Source organism: Ziziphus jujuba, chromosome 4, assembly GCF_031755915.1.
Source record: "Ziziphus jujuba cultivar Dongzao chromosome 4, ASM3175591v1".
In the NCBI taxonomy this organism is placed as follows: domain Eukaryota; kingdom Viridiplantae; phylum Streptophyta; class Magnoliopsida; order Rosales; family Rhamnaceae; genus Ziziphus; species Ziziphus jujuba.
The window spans coordinates 31,386,416-31,404,237 of record NC_083382.1 but is presented as its reverse complement, the minus strand read 5'-3'; the positions used below and the strand labels follow the sequence as shown (position 1 = coordinate 31,404,237).

The following is a 17,822-nucleotide window of genomic DNA, read 5'->3' as shown; positions in this document are numbered from 1 at the left end:
TTTGTCATGTTATCCTGCCAACTATATATGTTCAATTATTTTGGATCATTTTTGTCTCAAGTGCCAGCAAGGATTGAGATTTTCTTTTTCTTCACGGAAAAGAGAAAAGTTAAATCAAATTGGCAGGATTACAATTAAATGCAGATTCTTAGCAAATTCATAATAAGGGAGAGATCTAATCCCATATATATCTCTCTACAATCATGTTCATTCATGTGTATTCTCGGATTACTCTTTCATAGAGACACTATATATATCTCTCTTAATTCATTCTTAATAGGTTTTTGTTTTTTTTAAAAAAAAAAAAGCCCTAAACCCACGATTTGTGTTCTAATGAGTTTATAGGGTATTTGGTTCTGGCCTTCTAATCTTACATGAGTTGTTAACGAGTGAAATATTAAAAATGGTAAAGAGAAAAGACCTATATACATACGACTTTTCATTGATTTCTCTGTTTCATTAGTTGTTAATATAGCTCCACAGATAATTTTGAGGTATATACCATACTCAGAAGCAATAATTAAGTTTGGAGGAAAAGAAAAGATCGGTACGTAGTGGTAAAAAAACCAAAAAGAAAGGACCGGTATGGACCAGTTTCTACCAAAGCACATGATTGCGTGAAGGGTGCATATATATAAATATATTATACATAAATGCATGCATCTCCAAGCTGGATATATATTCTTTTGTTGTGAAGTTGAATATATTTTGTACCCATGGGTGGACGAACTTCCTTTTTTGACTGTTTTTTATGTTGAAAGAATCATGATCTTTCTTTTTTCTTTGGAAGCAAATAGGTGCATGGAGGGTTATCTTCAAGTATTGGAAACAAATGAATGGTGGAGAGAGATTTTTTTTTTTTTTAAAAAATAAAATAAATCTTATGATCTTTATATGCATGTGTATTCAAAGACCCACAACAGAAAAAACCCACACCAAGTTGTCCCTTGTCTTGAGATCTCCGTATCTAGGCAGCAAATTGAAACATGAGTTAATTTTCTAGCCACATGCCATAACAGAAAAGTGAAGTTGAACTTTCAATGAATATGGTTATATGACTTTCAATTTAATTATTCAAGGGAAAATAAAACAGGATGAAGAAATCTGTCCCTCTCTATTGATGTACAGTACATAGCTTGCTTTGTCCATCATAACTCACACCTACAAGATGTGTGGCAAGAATCAATATGGTCATCCGTGTGGGACAACCTAGTGAATTTGCAATGCTATTGTTCAACGATTCTGAATTTTATCCGTATTTCCAATATATATAGAGATAGTTATGTTAAAAATATGTTTTCGAGAAAAAAATATATTAATAAATCAAGTGTAAAAAGTATTAAATCAATTAATATATAATTTATAACTAAAAACTTAGTAGAACAAGTGACAACTTTCAGCATTGTCATGTTAATAGGTTTCTACCTATCAAAATTCTGTACTATATCATCATTGTTCTATATATTAAAATGATTTTATTATCAAAACTTTATTATTGAAATTGAATATTGCTCCAATAGTTAAAATTTAAAATTATGATATTGAATTATATGAATTTAATAAGATATTAAAACCTTAAAAAGATGAAAATAAATTTAATAAACCTTATATGAACTCATGTAAATTCAAATATATTTTTTAAATTCATCCCTTTAAGTAATCTAAAAGTTGATAAGGAAGTTTTAATGCATAAAACCACCAAAATGATTATGATGATTATATATATATAAACACCGGGGTCATATTTCGCTGGGCATTTGAGTAGGTGTGAGGCAAAAGAAATCAATAAGCCGTTTCTCTTACAAGTCAAGCTATGATCGTATAAAAGGCCCTGAAATGAGAGGAAAAAATGTTTGTAATCTGAGAAAGAATTTTTCGATAGAGATGTAAATGAGAGGAAAAAAATGTTTGTAATATGAAAAAGAATTTTTTGATAGAGATGTAAATGAGTCAAATAGAATCAAATTATTAAGATTTTCAAGGTCAATTCATATTTTAGGAATACTTAAATTCAGTTCAAATTTACAAAATTTTGAAATCTTTTGCTGAGCATTGACCAAGCTTGCTCATGAAAAACTTGGGTTTAATTTGACTTAGCTTATGTAAATACAAAATTCTAAAAATTGGAAATTTGATATTATTTACTTTTTATTTCAACACTAAATTATTAATAAATTTAATTGATTATATGAATTTTTTGACAAAATCAAATAAATTATTAAATTAAATAAAAAATATTGTTCACATATTATAAGTATTTAATATGTTTAAATTCATTATAAAATAATTTTTGTATAAAAATGTATAAAATAGCTAATTTTAAGCTACTTATTAAGTTTAATTTCTTACTCACAATTGGCAGGGAAACTTAATCTATTATTAAAGTTCGGCTCATTTAATGATGAATCGAATTCGAACAAACTAAAACCAAACCAATCTCTAACTTATCCCTGCTTTTTGGATTGGCTTTTTGGTTTGACATTCGAAACAAAGAGGGACGTCAATGCCTGAGAGATGGTCAAGGAACAAAATAAAATGAGGCAGTGCAAGGTAGTGGACCAGAATCACAAAAAATAATGGACTTTCTTTTTATTCGGGGTATCTTAAATTAAAGCACCGAATTACGAATCTCTTTGGTGGACCAGTCCTCATGACCAGAAAGAGCGTCTTACTGACATTCTCCATGTTTAAAAGTCAAACTCCTCCTCAGACCTGAGTGAGAAAGTGAAAGAGAGATGTGGGCAATCGTATGTACAACAGTATCCGAGCCAAAACCAAGACTGGCTAGTGCTATAGAAAAGTTTGATAGTAACATTTGTAGACCTAAACTTTTCTCTAATGCTATCTATTGGAAAGAGATAAAAATATATTGAACATGCATATTCTAATGGTGCAGATCCAATATGATAATCATATATATATATATATATATGTCTTTTGATAGAACAAAAATAATTGATACATTGAATTAAACCAGTAATATTCATCAATATATTCCAGCTGGAAAGTACAGTTTCAAAGCAAAGCATTGATTTATTTATTCCTCTATACACACAAATTATCTCCAAATTTTTGTGTAAAAGGTGGTAAACAAAGTCAATTAATTTTTTGCCAATTGGCATCCGTGCATATATATTCTCAATAAGGTTTTTAAAAGCAGGTCCAAGGTACAAATTAACAGGGGATGATATCTTGAAAATCTTATCTGAAGCAAGAGTTGTGAGCTTGAAAATCTTATCTGAAGCTTCATAACCAAGAACCTTTGCCGAAAGTAATGGAGATTTAGCTCCATCTATAAACACCATGCATTTTTCCCAGCTTTTGTATATCATCTATCCCATCACTCACATCCATTAGCCGTTGGGCTTTCGTATCATGTCAGCTTGCCCACCGATTACATACCTTTTTTTTTTTTTTTTTTTTAATCCCAGTACGAAACTTTGATCAAACCTATTAGTAATTTACATACCACTTTCCCATTACCAGACATGTCAATAAAGCCGAACTAATACCTTTCTAGTTATGATATAATTATTTGGCATATCCAGATATCCTTCGAGCATATTCATTCGCTGAAATATCATTTTCTTCATTTACAAAAAGTGTAACCATTCAAAAAGTATGTACTTAATAGGCGCAGCTTATTAATCTTCTCTCAAGTTACATGTATAAAATTAACAAATAATTAACAGGAAATTGCATGGGTCCATAACACACACACAGACACACAGACACACAGACACACACACACATATATATATATATATATAGCTAGATAGAGAGAATCATAAAGGGTAACATGAAAATATTCTGGTTGAAGGGAGGGGCCCAAGCTTTTTGGATGACGACGAATGTTCTAGGTTAGGATGGCTAAATTAATTCTGCTAGAAAAACCTAGATAAATATAAACCTAGATACCAAAATTTTGGTGACAGTACTACAGCCAGTCTGCCCCTAAGGAATCATATTCATCCCTAATCTCCAACTTGGAAGCCCTACCTTCTTTTTCTTCCAAACTTTGTGCTATAAATACCTTCCCAATCCCTACCTTCTTTCTCAGCTTCATTTAGTTTTCCATCTCCTCTCCACTTTTTACAACCATCATGGATAGTCGAGTTGAGACATCAGAAACTCTGAGGTTCTCTCTATCTCTCTCTCTCTCTCTCTCTCTCTCTCTCTTTCTCATTCTTAAATATTAGCTAACATCATACATATATATATGCATTAGAAAACCATTTAAAGATATATGTAATACTAATTGCTTGTTGGAAAATATATATATGCATTAGAAAACCCATTTAAAGATATATATGTAATACTAATTGCTTGTTGGACAATTAATTACCAGGAACAAGTGTGCAGCATGCTTCAGACAATTTAACAGACTGGAGCATCTTGTGGAGCATATGAGGATATCATATCACTCAGTTCATGAACCCACGTGCGGAATCTGTAAGAAACATTGCAGATCTTTTGAGTCTCTCAGAGAACATCTTATAGGTATAAAATCCAAACAACTTACATCAATTCTCTGCAGTCTTAACTAGCATTAATTTTCCCAGATTCTTCTTTATGGCATCATCAGTAAATATATAATGCTTCCTCCTAGGCGAAATGGAGCCCAAAACATCGTGAGCGACACACACATATCCAAGTTGAAATTGATTTACACGCGTATTCAACAAAGAATATGTGTGCATTGCTCAGGATATCCTAGGCTCCATCCGCTCCATCACCCAGAAGAGTAGAACTATATATATATATATATATGTGTGTGTGTGTGTGTGTGTGTGTGTGTGTATACTAATATTTGCCTTTGACTTTTCAGGGCCATTGCCAAAACAAGAATGTAAGAACATATTCAGCAACAGAGGATGCAAATTTTGCTTGGCAATCCTCGATAGCCCTCACAGTCTCAGGATTCACCAGCATTCATGCCAACTCTCCAGTGTTAATAACGTAATCAATCATCATCAACTAGATTTTTTTATTTTTTTTAATTTTTAGTACAACTTAGGGTAGGGGATCAAGCCCACGAATACCATGATCAACTAACTCTTAATAAAATTAATTTACACTTTTCCTAGTCTTAGACCATGTCTGATCCTAGTATAAACATTCCATGTTTATCTAGGCACTAGGTGCTCGTTCTGGTAAGCTGGGAATGCGTGACAATTTAACCATAGATTATGGAAGAACAAGAGGCTCCCCAGTGGTTGCAATGGCATGCAAGATGGTTGGAGGTGGCAGTGATGGGTCCCTAGATCTCTGCGCAAGGGTTTGCCTAATTGATGAATACGAAAATGTTATCTTCCATAGTTATGTCAAGCCAATACTTCCAGTCACCAACTACAGGTACGAAACTACAGGCATTCGTCCCGAATACTTGAGGGACGCCATGCCGCTTAAACAGGTTCAAAAGAAGATTCAAGATTTCCTCTGCAATGGGGAACCAATGTGGAAAATTCGTCCTAGGTGTGGAAAGGCTAGGATTCTTGTTGGCCATGGTTTGGATCATGATCTTGACCGTCTACAGATAGAATATCCAGCAACAATGTTGAGGTAAGCTTCTTTAAATTAACCCAAGTAAGAAATTTATAAATATTTATATTACTTCCCATTCATAATATGGTCTGCAATATTTCAGCTAACTCTATATGTTGAAAAAAGAAATAATCAATTCATATATATTAAAAATGTGACAAGCAGGGATACTGCAAAATATCCTCCATTGATGAAAACAAGCAAGCTCAGCAACTCGCTCAAGTATCTGACACAGGCATATCTGGGGCAAGTCCTATACCTTATTGTTATATTTTTCTGTGTTACTTAAATAGAATATTAATTTTAAATACATAATAATTATATACACCTATTAACATACATTAAATATATAATATATTTAAATATATGGAAAATATATGGAAATAATATATAAACTAGATTATACTTATATTACAAATACTAAGTGTACACAAATATATATGATTTGTATGAGAATCTATGTGTATATAAATTGATTTTTTTTCTTTCTCCATATAAACAGGTATGACATACAAATTGGCATTCAAGACCCCTACGAGGATTGCGTAGCAACAATGAGGCTCTACCAGAGAATGAAATCCCAGAATCATAAAGTAGAGGATTTCCCACTTGCTTCTGATGCACAAAACCGAAACAATTTTGCATCATGGAGGCAAAGTGAGCTTGAGAGGATGACCCCTGAACAAATGTTGGATATCTCAAGGTCTGATTTCTACTGTTGGTGTTTGGACTCCAGGGACTATTAAAAGTATCAATACTATATGTGGATCAACCTCTCTTTATATATATAGATCATGTATTATGATTACTCTATAATAAAATGGGAATATATACATATATATATATTTATTATATGTCATTCCCCAGTAGACCCTATATATATATATATATATGATTACAATGGAAATTAATGTACTATTTGCAGGATCAGTTTATATATTTATAAATGAATGAAATAATAGGGTTCTGAATCAATTCTATGTCATTCCCCAATAGATCCCCTATATATATAGATATATATATATATGATTGTAAGGCAAAATTGATGTACTATTTGCAGGATAAGTTTATATATATATATATATATATAAATAATATTAGGGTTCTGAATCAATTCTATATTCAGATGAAGCATAATTAATTTTGATTTAGATATTTGCATATATATATATATATGTGTGTGTGTGTGTGTGTGTGTGTGTGTAACTTAGACAAACAAATTAGTCAATTACAATTCTAATAATTAAGAAAATAACAGAGAAATTAATTAAATGATGATCACGAAGCTACTAGCAAATGAAATATTGAAAATTAAGTTACCAAAAGGGCTCAGCGAAGGGAGATGAGAAGCTAAACTTATTCCACCGCCACCGCCTTAATCATCTCCGATCACGTGCTCTCATGCAGGTCCAGCCGTTGCTGCACACAAAAGGATGCGCAACATAACTACATCGCACAAGGTTCACAATAGATCGGTGGCATAAATTTGTAAATTAAGCATGTAACATGGTTTTATATATATATATATATATATATATATATTCATGGATTATACGGAACAGAATCATATAACCGATAACCGAGTTGTGTAATTGACATACGTGTATATATATATATATATATATAGAGTTAATCCAGGTTTTCATTTATCAACCATTAATTTTTTTTTTAAATTCCTTTTAAGTGCTCAAATTTAAAAACATATTTAAAATATATACATAAATAAAACATAAACTATTTAGTTCAATTAGCAAGTCTTAAATGGTAATATTATTTTACAACATTTTTTATTTTTTTAATATTAAAAACCTAATCAGAAAAAATAGATCTTTAATGAAAATCAAATAAACTGTTAAGAGTGTGTAGACCACACTAGATTTTATTTAAAAAAATGAAAAGTTTATGCATTTTTTTTTTTTTACTTTCATTTAGTATTATATCATATCATTACCATACACCATAAAATAAATTAACATACTAAATTCAAACTATATATATATATATATATATAAACTTTAGATCTAATCGAATCCCCGTGTCAAAATATAAACCCAACAAAACGTATTACATTAAAAAATTATATAATATTTATATAAAAGAAAAAACAAATCCATATAATTTTTTGGTTTACATTTTCATCATAAAAACTAAATTTTGTAGAAAATGTAACTTCTCACGTTCTATTTTCCTTTATTCACAATTATTTTTTAATCAAATAAAAAAAGTTAAAATTATTTAGACATTAATTTTTTGATTACTTATCAATTTTAAAATTCCAAATATAATCTACAATTTTTGTTTTTGTTTTTGTTCTTCTTGTGTTTTTTATTTTTTATTTATTTTTTTTTCTGTAGTTGTATGTTAATTATATTTAACCCTTGTTTAATTCTTTAGGGTACGTATTATACAAAAATTGATAAAAGTAAAAGGGAGAGAAGATAAAAGAAATAAGATAAAAGAAATTATTAGGAAACAGAATAAAAAGCCCTTTATTTATATTCTCAGTCATAATGATTGAACAACCTGCATTAAAAATATTATTTATTATCACCTGTAATATTTCCCGATTGGAACCCCATATGTTATTTAACAACATTAACCTCTTTGGATTGCAAAATTAGTTTGAATTGAACCTTTGGAAGTCTTGTTTAATTATGTAATTATTATTATTTTTTGAAACATTTATCCAATTATATAAGACTAAATTTAAATCACTTGGTCTGTAATCTAATCCTCCAACATAAATAATAAAAGATGTTTACTTTTTCAAATTAAATTTTTAGAATAAAAACATGCATTAATATCCATTTAATTACAGATTTTGTATTAATACATCTTTAACGCTACTCTCATGAATATTATGTTTTTATATGTGTTTGTGTTATCTGTCGAAGTTGTAAGTTTTGAACACAGGACCATGAATATTGATTTTCGAATATTACCTCACCTCACTTTCTCAGGAAGGTCTTGGAAGCTCTCTTTTGTGTAACCAATAGCTAAATCAGCAACCAATCTCCTTCTAATTAACTCAAGTTTTTCAGAGCTTGCGGTTTGCTGCTATCTTGGGTATATCAAGCACTTGTTCCACTAGCTGTATCCGATTTATTTGTTCTTATTATTTTCTTCTAAATTAATTAAGAAAAGAAGAAAAACATTTGTGTATATGTATATTAATTAATGTATACCTGAGTAAGCAGTGTTAATCCAACTGCACCAGCACCTCCTAAGACAAGAACGAATTTGCGGGAAACATATGTGCTTGTTGAAGCCCTTCAATTTCAAAGGTCTCAATAGCCCACCAAAAGCCTACAAGCGCACAGCAGATTTTCGGTACTCTGAGTAGATCCAAGCCTTGATATGGTGACTGATGATTTTGGGTAAGTGAAATATTAGGATAAACATGGTTTTGGTTATTTGGGATAATGGTGTTTTGGTTTAATTAATAAAGTGTGTACAATAGTTAACATGTTAATGGATACACATTTTAACATTTATAAAGCAAGTAACTGTTTATAAGATGGTAAAGTAGGTTTTGTGTAAAAGGTTTAGTTTAGCCGACTTATTACTTGTGGCTATTTTAAAACCAACCCGAATCATCTATCTTTTACTTTTTTACAACCATTAGTTTTTATTTGGGACCAAGTAATTAGTTTTTGAATCAATTCCTTCTACCTTTGTCAAGACGCTCCTAGAAATATAGAAATACGCAGCACCTATTTTATCAGCAACACTGCAGGTATCGCCCGCCGTGTCTTTAATTACTTGGCCAGAGGAAAGTTTTTACTCTGCATAGAGATCAGCAAAAAATATATGAGAAAATTATAAATAGCTATATGTGTTCTACATTAACCCTTTAATATGTTATTTAATTATAAGATCAATTTTCACTCTACTTTGCCTGTACATTTTTGTCCCTTGATATAAATTTTCATTATAATATCGGATGGAGATTTTTCCCACCTGATGATCATATTAATTTATATTTGATTTTGTTTAAATTAAAAGTAGTGTGCTTTCTTGATCATGTACCACAAGGATTGTCCATTTTACAGAAAATGGAGGGATGCTATTCCAATATTAAAAAGTAATATGCATTCAAAGTATACAATACTCTAGTACACATTTTCTTTTGCTGTTCAACATAAACATGCATTCTTTCAAAAAAGAAAAAGAAAAAAAGAACAAACATAAACATGCATGCTTTCTCATAACCTGGAGGCATGCTTAGGTATTGTTTGGTTATTATTATTATTATTTTTTAATCTATCTATCTTATTATAGATAATTTGCTTATATCAAATGATAGTTAGTAATAATTAAAATTTATTAGATACTTAAGATAGTTAGAAAGTTAAGAAAGAAATAAAAGATAAATACAAAATTGAATAGAAATTCAAATTATAATGGTTTTTGGTTTTTATTTTATCTTTTTTTATTTCTTTAAATTTTTTAGTTGTTTAAAATGTTAAACAAACAATAAATATTATTATTTAACATTTGATACAAGTAAATTACAAATTATTATGTAAAAAAAATAAAAAATAAACACTAAAAAATCAACACTATTATCAAACAATTTAATTTCTCTCCTTTTATTTTTTATAGAATTAATTTCATTTAAACTCCTTCAGTTTTGTTATAATCACATTTGTAATTTTTTACTGTAAAAATTAATGTGAAAAAACTAAGAAATGAATTCTAACCGTAATTTTTTAAAAGTATGGATCTAATTATAACTAAGACAAAACTGAAAAGGATAAAATTGAATTTTTCCTTTTCTCTATCCATATTCAACATGTTTGGCTTTAAGTACTGCTTCTTTTTCCACCTTATCTGTAATAGATTCATTAATGGTCATGGTGATCTAAAATGAATACCACTTTATATATATATATATATATATACATATAAAATTTGCTAGTAATTGTCATTTCAATTCGTAAATTTATAGTTCATAAACATCATGACCAACATGTTTCTAACATATCAAAATTATTTATAAGTTGGAAAAAAAAAAAAAATATATATATATATATATAGAGGGTAATTTTATGATACGGTCCGTCTCTATGTGGATCCTCATCAAAGTCGAAATTTTTAAGAAAAAACATCGGCTTTGCTTCATATATATAACAGCAAAGTTGACGTTTTTTCTTAAAAAAAAAAAATAGTTTTGGTGCGGTCCATACAGTAACCTCATGCTATATATATATATATATGTATATATTTCATCCAAAAGAATAAATGATCAACTAGAATTTAATTGTGTACAAACTATAAAGTTATTTAAGAAACAAGAAATTTGCTATACAAAAATAAAATCTAGTCATTTGTGCATCAAAATTTCTAGCTCTTGCGCACTATTTCATGAGTTTAAATCGCCTTTGTTTATCTTGTGACTTTTCTTCTTCATGAGTCATATTACACATCATCCAAGTATGCAGTTGAGACCTTTTAATACATAATTACTACTCCACTATACATATGTGTGGAAGAGATATACAATGAAACATATGATCTTAACTCTGTATATATAAGTGCCAACATGCGGACTCGGTTAAGAAATTCCATTAAAAATTTTATATTACAAATAGATATTGTAGAAGGAAAAACAAAGAAAAATTTTCATTTAAATTATTCAATTTTATCTTAATTACAGTAAATTTTATATTTTTTAAGAAATCATTATTTAAATCCAATATATTAATTTGTATTAATTTATTTTAATAGTTAAATGCCATAATTATATTTTTATATTTTATTTTTTTCAAAATTAAAAAAGATTAATAATGACTTTTAAAAAAAATATAAAGAATAAGTGTCTTATATTAAAATTTAAAACTTATTTGCTCAAAAACAAAACTTACTATTATCAAATTAAGACCATGCACCAGGCCATTCGGCGTATTAAACTAGATATATATTACCCAGACGGGCAATGCACGTCATTGGATCTATTGAAATGAAGACAGCCAAGTTGAGCTAATGCTTACTAATTATGCATGTTCCAGAAATTCATTTAACCAAAAAAAAAAAAAAAAAAAAAATCTTTTTTTCCCCCATTTTTTGGGAACTTTAAAAAACCCTTCTTAGTACTATCAAAGCTCCAGTTTTATCATTAGACATCCCCCATTGTGTTTCAACTTGTGTTATCTATAACGAAGCATTACAGAACAATACATCTTCCAACATTTTTGCAGACTCTCAACGATTCTTTTTTTTTTTTTTTTTTTTTTTTAATGGGGTAATTTTATTTCTTGGGCAGACTCTCAATGATTCAACTGAAGTGTTAAACAAACCAATCACTATCATCTCTAAATGGTAAATAAATAAAATGTATGAATTTCTGATCTCATGAATACTCTTTTTTCTAATTTACACTTCTAGTCGATTTTGAATCAAATCAATCTACCATAGAGTTAGGATCAAACAATAGTCTTTTTCTTCTTCTTTTTTTTTTTTTTTTTAATAATTTCAGCAAAATATCACAATACATAAAAGTCATACAATTGAACTGTTAGGAAATTGAAATACGAGACATACAATTACAGCTGAAGTTGAAATCCTTTTTGATGGTAAACCCTTTTTGATAATTCTCTCTAATATTCTCCTTCTCTCTCTTTGCTTCTCATGTTAAGAAATGGAATTGGTTTTTACATGAGAATGAGTTGAGCCCTTCTTAAAAAACAATTAGTTTTGCAACAAACCTGGATGCATATATAAAGAGGAGAAGAGGCGATGAAATTCAAATCAAAATTGAATTCTCCTAAGGTGATGGAGTTCAAATTGAATTTGTCCTCTATAATGATAATTTAGTGCTTGCTGTCTTCTTTGTCCCTTAAGTTAACATATGTGGCTTAATTGATAAGTATAAAAGTGGCTTTAATGGCCACATATCTCCCACTTAAAGCCACTTTTGCTATAACCCTTCTATCCTTTCTACTTGCCATCTCATTTCTATACTGCGCATGTTTCTGCTAGGCCAATGGAGGATCAAATTTTAAATCCTCTTCACATCATTCCAAGTAATTCTTAGCCAAATCTTCCTATTATTTCTGTCTCGGTAAATTTGCATTCCTATAATCTTGTTTGCCGATCCCAAATCCTTTATTCAAACTCCCTAGCCAACTGTGCCTTCAAGTCTTCAATGCGATCTTTGTTGGGATCTGCTACCAATATGTCATCAATATATAACAACAAAATAATGAAATCACCATCACCAAATCTCTTGTAGTAAGCACAAGAATCTGAACTAATTCTGTTGTATCCAAGGTTTATGATGAAGCAATCAAATCTGTTATACCAACATCTCGGCGCCTATTTGAGACCGTATAGGGATTTGTCAACCTGCAAACTAAATTCTCCTTCCATTTTTCTTCAAAAACCTCTTAGTTGGAGCATATAAATCTCTTCTTCAAGTTTTCCATAAATAAATATAGTTTTCACATCTCTGCTCATTACTACCTTGTGAGCAGTGAGATCCCACAGGTGATACCCTTTAACTCCATCAACATACCCTAAGAAAATACATTTTCTTAATTTTGGATGCAGCTTTAGTGTTTCTTGGGTGTTTTACAGAACCTAAGCAGAACTTTCAAATATATGTAAGCGAAAATAATCAGCTGGCTTACCAGTCCACATCTCCATCGCATTTTCATATCAATTGCGGCTGATGATGACCGATTGATCACTCCAGGAAATATTGGATGTGCCCAATCAAGAGGAAAACAAATATATTTCCAGCAAAATGGAGTAGCAGAGTAGATGAACAGAACCTTGTTGGAACAAACAAGAGCGATATTGAGAACTGTAGGAATGGCAAGTTATTTTGGACAGAAGCATATAAGACTGCCTGCTATATGATCAATCGATCACCCTCAACCACAATTGATCTGAAAACACCGATGGAGATGTGGAATGGTAAACCAGTTGATTTTTCTCGCTTACATATATTTGGAAGTCCTACTTAGGTTATGTACAACACCCAAGAAACACTAAAGCTGAATCCAAAATTCAGAAAGTGTATTTTTTTAGGGTATGCTGATGGACTTCAAAGGTATGGCCTGTGTAATCCCACTACCCACAAGGTAACAATCAACAAAGATGTAAAAACTACATATCTTCATAGAAAACTTGTAGAAGGACTCAACTCATTCTCATCTAGAAGCCAACTCCATTTCCTGGCATGAGAAACAAAGAGAGAGAAGGAGAACTTAATTTGCAAGTTGAACAAATCTCTATATGGTTTCAAACAGGCACTGAAATGTTAGTATAAGAGATCTGATTCCTTTATCATAAACTTTGGATACAACAGACTTAGTGCAGATCCTTATACTTACTATAAGAGATTTAATAATGGTGATTTCATTATTATGCTGTTATATGTTGACGAAATATTAGTAGCAGTCCACAACAAATATCGTATTAAAGAGTTGAAGACACATTTGGCTAGGGAATTTGAATGAAAGACCTGAGACTGACAAACAAGATTCTAGGGATACAAATTTACCTAGATAGAAATAATAGGAAGATTTAGCTTTCTCAAAATAATTATATGAAGAAAAGTTTTCAGCATTTCAACTTGCAAAATTGTAAACCAATTCTTACCCTTCTTTCTATTAATTTCAAGTTATCCTTAAGTATGAACCCTAGTAATAAAAAAGAGAAGATAGAAATGTCTCAAATACCATATGCATCAGCAATGAATAGTTTAATGTTCGCTATAATATGCACAAGATCATACATTACACAAACAGTGAGAGTGGTTAATCGGTACATGACAAATGCTAGTAGAAAGCATTGGAATGTTGTGGAGTGGATCCTAAAATATATTAAAGGTACCTCAAATGCTGCATTATGTTAAGAAAGATCAAATTTCAGATCCTCCATTAGCCTAACAGAAATATAAGCAGGATAGGAATGAGATAGCAAGTAGAAATGATAGAAAAATTATAACAAAACTGACTTTAAATGGGAAATATAAGATAGTTAAAACCACTTTTATTCTTATCAATTAAGTCATATATGTTGACTTGAGGAATAAAAATTACAGTAAGCATTAAATTGTCATGATAGAGGACAAATTCAATGAGTTCCTCTACCTTAGGTGAATTCAATTTCGATATGAATTCCACCGCCCATTCTCTTTTATATATATTCATCTAGAATTGTTGCAAAACTAATCCCATTTTAAAGATTGGACACAAATCATTATCATGTAGAAGCCAATTTCATTTCTTGGCATGAAAACCAAAGAGAAAGAAGGACAATATTAGAGAGAATTATCAAAAAAAATTTCTCCTAAATATTTGTGTCTTTCCTTTGTAAGAAACAGAAAGAAAAAATAAAAGTATTAGAGAGAGACAAAGAAAATAAAGAAATAGAAAATGAAAGTATTAATGGGAAAAAAAAAAATATTTTCTAAATACTTGTGTATTTCTTTTGTTAAAAAGAGTGTTTTTCTCCTATTATAAAAGAAATGATATTGTCAACTATGCTCTATTTATTTTAAAGAGAAATCATTATATTCTGTTACTATAATAAAATTTTACAATTGCCAAATTATTTTATATGTGTTTTATTTGAGTACTTTACATGCAAATTTCTCATATCTATAATTACGACTTCAACTATAATTGTGTATCTTGTACCTCAATTCCCTAATATGAACAATTTAGGAATACCTATCCAAGCCCCAGCATAAATAAAACACAAAGGATTAAAGGCATTTATTATTATTATTTATGCAAGTTTAATGCCATTTATTTGAACAAGTAGCAACCAGGACATTACGTTTAGGGATATATAGATAATACTAAGTAGTTGATGGTTTGGAATTTCATGGGATAGGATACACAACGATCTTGCCAATGGCTCTGGAAGTTTCAAGGTGAGAAAATGCCTCCACAGTCTTTGAAAATGGAAAAGGGGTTTTGGGATCAAGCACTGGTTTTACCTTCCCACTCTCCAGGTAAGGTTTCAGCTTCTCCAAGGTAGTCGCAGTTGAAGTTAGGAAAAAATCCGTGGTCGGAGGTGTCACAGGCCCTACAATTGCCACAGCTTTCCCACCTCCTTTCACTGCCTTCCCAACTCGTTCACCTTCCCCTGTTCCATACTCGTTTTTCCAAGCACATATATCAGCCTTCCATTCTTTTTTTTTTTTCTTAATTAAAAGAAAAAAATGACAATGGGTTGATGATCAGAATTAATCTTACCAACTGCATCAAATACAACATCAAATTTCTCAGGAAGCTCTTCAAATTTCTCCTTAGTGTAATCTATGGCCAAATCAGCACCTAAGCTCCTTAACAAGTCTAGTTTCATAGTGCTTGCGGTAGCAGCCACTTTGGAAGCACCAAAAACATGCTTTGCTAGCTGCATCACAATATATATATATATATATATATATATATCATTTGTAAATATACAAAAATATATAAATAAAAATTTTTAAAAAACATAAAATGGGATTTAGAAAAATTAGAAAAAGTAATAAATATAAACCTGAATAGCAAGTGTTCCAACTCCACCGGCACCTCCCAAAATGAGGATGGTTTTACCAGCAGAGAGTTCGGCTCGTTCAAAACCTTCATAGGCAGTTTCAATGGCCAATGGAAGGCTAGCAGCTTCCACAAAACTCAGATTCTTAGGTTTAAGAGCCAATACTCTGTCTCTAGCCACGGTGTACTCTGCCAAAGTCCCAAATTGTTTTAGGCCGTCTACTGCTTTTTCATTGATATCTCCATACACTTCGTCCCCAACCTTGAATTTGTCCACTTTGCCTCCCACCTTTACCACCACTCCAGCGACATCGAATCCTGGAACAATCTGAATAAAAAGAAAAAAAAAAAAACCCAAAATACCATTTTTGCATGATCCAAAGAATTTAAGCCCAATAATGAAGCAAACCCATGAAAAAAAAAAAAAAAAGAAAAAAAAAGAAAGAAAGAAAGATTTAAGAAGACTCACAGGTCTAGGAGAGTCAATGTTTTTTACAAGCCCAAGCATCCTCTTGTAATCAATAGGATTAATTGAAGCCGCCACAACCTTGACCAGCACCTGATCTTCCTTTACTTGAGGAACTGGGAAATTCTCATCAAACTTCAAAACATCAGAAGATTTTCCATACTCTTGGTAGACCCAAGCCTTGTGTACTGAGGGTATTGTTGGATCGCTGGTAGCAGCAGCCATGTCTGTACGTTCAAGAAACCCTTTTTTTTTTTCTTTCCTTTTTTTTCTTTTTTGTATTTTTTCTCAGACAGATGGGATAAATATGAGCCTCGATCCTTCAGCACCAAAGGCAGAAAAATCACACCTCATGCTTTCCCTTTTTTTATAATAAGATGATGGGACCGTATAAATTAGATCTATCCTATATTTGCCACCAAAAACATAGAGAACGAGGCGAGGCAGCTTAAACAATATTGGGCTGTGTTTTTTGGGTTTTTTTTCCATAAATAGTCATTTTACAATTCCATTTTAAAAAAATAATAAATTTTTTTTTTTTTAAATGACTAGCCATCTTGGGACAAAAATATCCTTGATAAAATTAAAAATTACGTAAAAGGTTTTTTTTACATCCTTTCCTTTCTTCCTCTACACAGCCGTTCGTGGGGGTGGGGTTTCTACATAGCCGTTCGTGGAGTTTCTCTAAACTCTTTGCATCTCATCGCCTCTCACTCTCATTTTTTTGTATTTTCTCATATCTCAAACTAAAATCAGATAAAAATTTTATCTTTTTTCTTATTAGATGAAAGTAAAGAAATATGTATTTTTTTTGTTTTCTCTCTTTCTCTTTTTTCTTGTAAGTTTTATTAGTTTAGGGTTTTTTAAGCTTTTTATTTGATATGGGTATGCAAGAAATTAATTTATGAGATGTTATATGTGATTTTAAAGATACTTAGGTGGCATATGGTTGGAAAATGGGAGAAATTTTGTGTAAAACTGAAAAATCTCGAAAAACAGTAAAAACGGAGGAAATTTGGCGAAAAAGATGAATTTCCGCCAATTTCCTCCAGTTTGTCAGTTTTCGCAAAATTTCTGCCAATTTTCCGCCAGTTTTCCACCAGTTTTCCGCCAGTTTTCCACCAGTTTTCCGCCATTTTTCCGCCAGTTTTCTGCCAGTAGGAAAAAGCTATATTTGGCCCAAAAAAAAAACAGAATCAACTTTTTTAATACAATTAATATGTTTGTTTAGTATTATTCAAAATTTTATATATTTATTGATTTAGTTTAACGTTATTCATTTAATTTTGTAGTAAAATGGAAGATGATGACAT

General features: G+C 30.6%; 2 protein-coding genes and 1 long non-coding RNA gene across 3 annotated transcripts; 1 reads left to right on the top strand and 2 right to left on the bottom strand.

The window, feature by feature from the left end:
• The first annotated feature begins 3,807 nt into the window (after nucleotides 1-3,807).
• On the top strand, nucleotides 3,808-6,530 carry LOC107415412 (RNA exonuclease 4). Its single transcript, XM_016023735.4, has 6 exons — nucleotides 3,808-4,138; nucleotides 4,349-4,500; nucleotides 4,829-4,959; nucleotides 5,135-5,562; nucleotides 5,710-5,790; nucleotides 6,047-6,530. Exons 1-6 carry the CDS (start codon nucleotides 4,104-4,106, stop codon nucleotides 6,288-6,290), a joined length of 1,071 nt encoding a protein of 356 aa, XP_015879221.1. The 5' UTR covers nucleotides 3,808-4,103; the 3' UTR covers nucleotides 6,291-6,530.
• LOC125421971 (uncharacterized) lies at nucleotides 4,263-7,001 on the bottom strand. Its single transcript, XR_007240440.2, has 2 exons — nucleotides 6,865-7,001; nucleotides 4,263-4,450 (listed from the first exon to the last, which is right to left on the bottom strand). It is a non-coding gene; the product is annotated as an uncharacterized LOC125421971 (long non-coding RNA).
• An 8,259-nt stretch (nucleotides 7,002-15,260) lies between these two features.
• On the bottom strand, nucleotides 15,261-16,901 carry LOC107415383 (2-methylene-furan-3-one reductase). The gene is made up of 4 exons (XM_016023690.4): nucleotides 16,513-16,901; nucleotides 16,048-16,371; nucleotides 15,759-15,918; nucleotides 15,261-15,648 (listed from the first exon to the last, which is right to left on the bottom strand). Exons 1-4 carry the CDS (start codon nucleotides 16,732-16,734, stop codon nucleotides 15,383-15,385), a joined length of 972 nt encoding a protein of 323 aa, XP_015879176.3. The 5' UTR covers nucleotides 16,735-16,901; the 3' UTR covers nucleotides 15,261-15,382.
• Nucleotides 16,902-17,822: the final 921 nt, after the last annotated feature.

Bases quoted from the DNA above. Each gene is read 5' to 3' on its own strand.
- LOC107415412 (XM_016023735.4), top strand. From the start codon at position 4,104: ATGGATAGTCGAGTTGAGACATCAGAAACTCTGAG. The intron at 4,139-4,348 runs GTTCTCTCTATC...ATTAATTACCAG, and splicing joins GAGACATCAGAAACTCTGAG to GAACAAGTGTGCAGCATGCT. The intron at 4,960-5,134 runs GTAATCAATCAT...ATGTTTATCTAG, and splicing joins AACTCTCCAGTGTTAATAAC to GCACTAGGTGCTCGTTCTGG.
- LOC107415383 (XM_016023690.4), bottom strand. From the start codon at position 16,734: ATGGCTGCTGCTACCAGCGATCCAACAATACCCTCAGTACACAAGGCT. The intron at 16,372-16,512 runs GTGAGTCTTCTT...CTTTTTATTCAG, and splicing joins ACATTGACTCTCCTAGACCT to ATTGTTCCAGGATTCGATGT. The intron at 15,649-15,758 runs GTAAGATTAATT...AGTATGGAACAG, and splicing joins TGTTGTATTTGATGCAGTTG to GGGAAGGTGAACGAGTTGGG.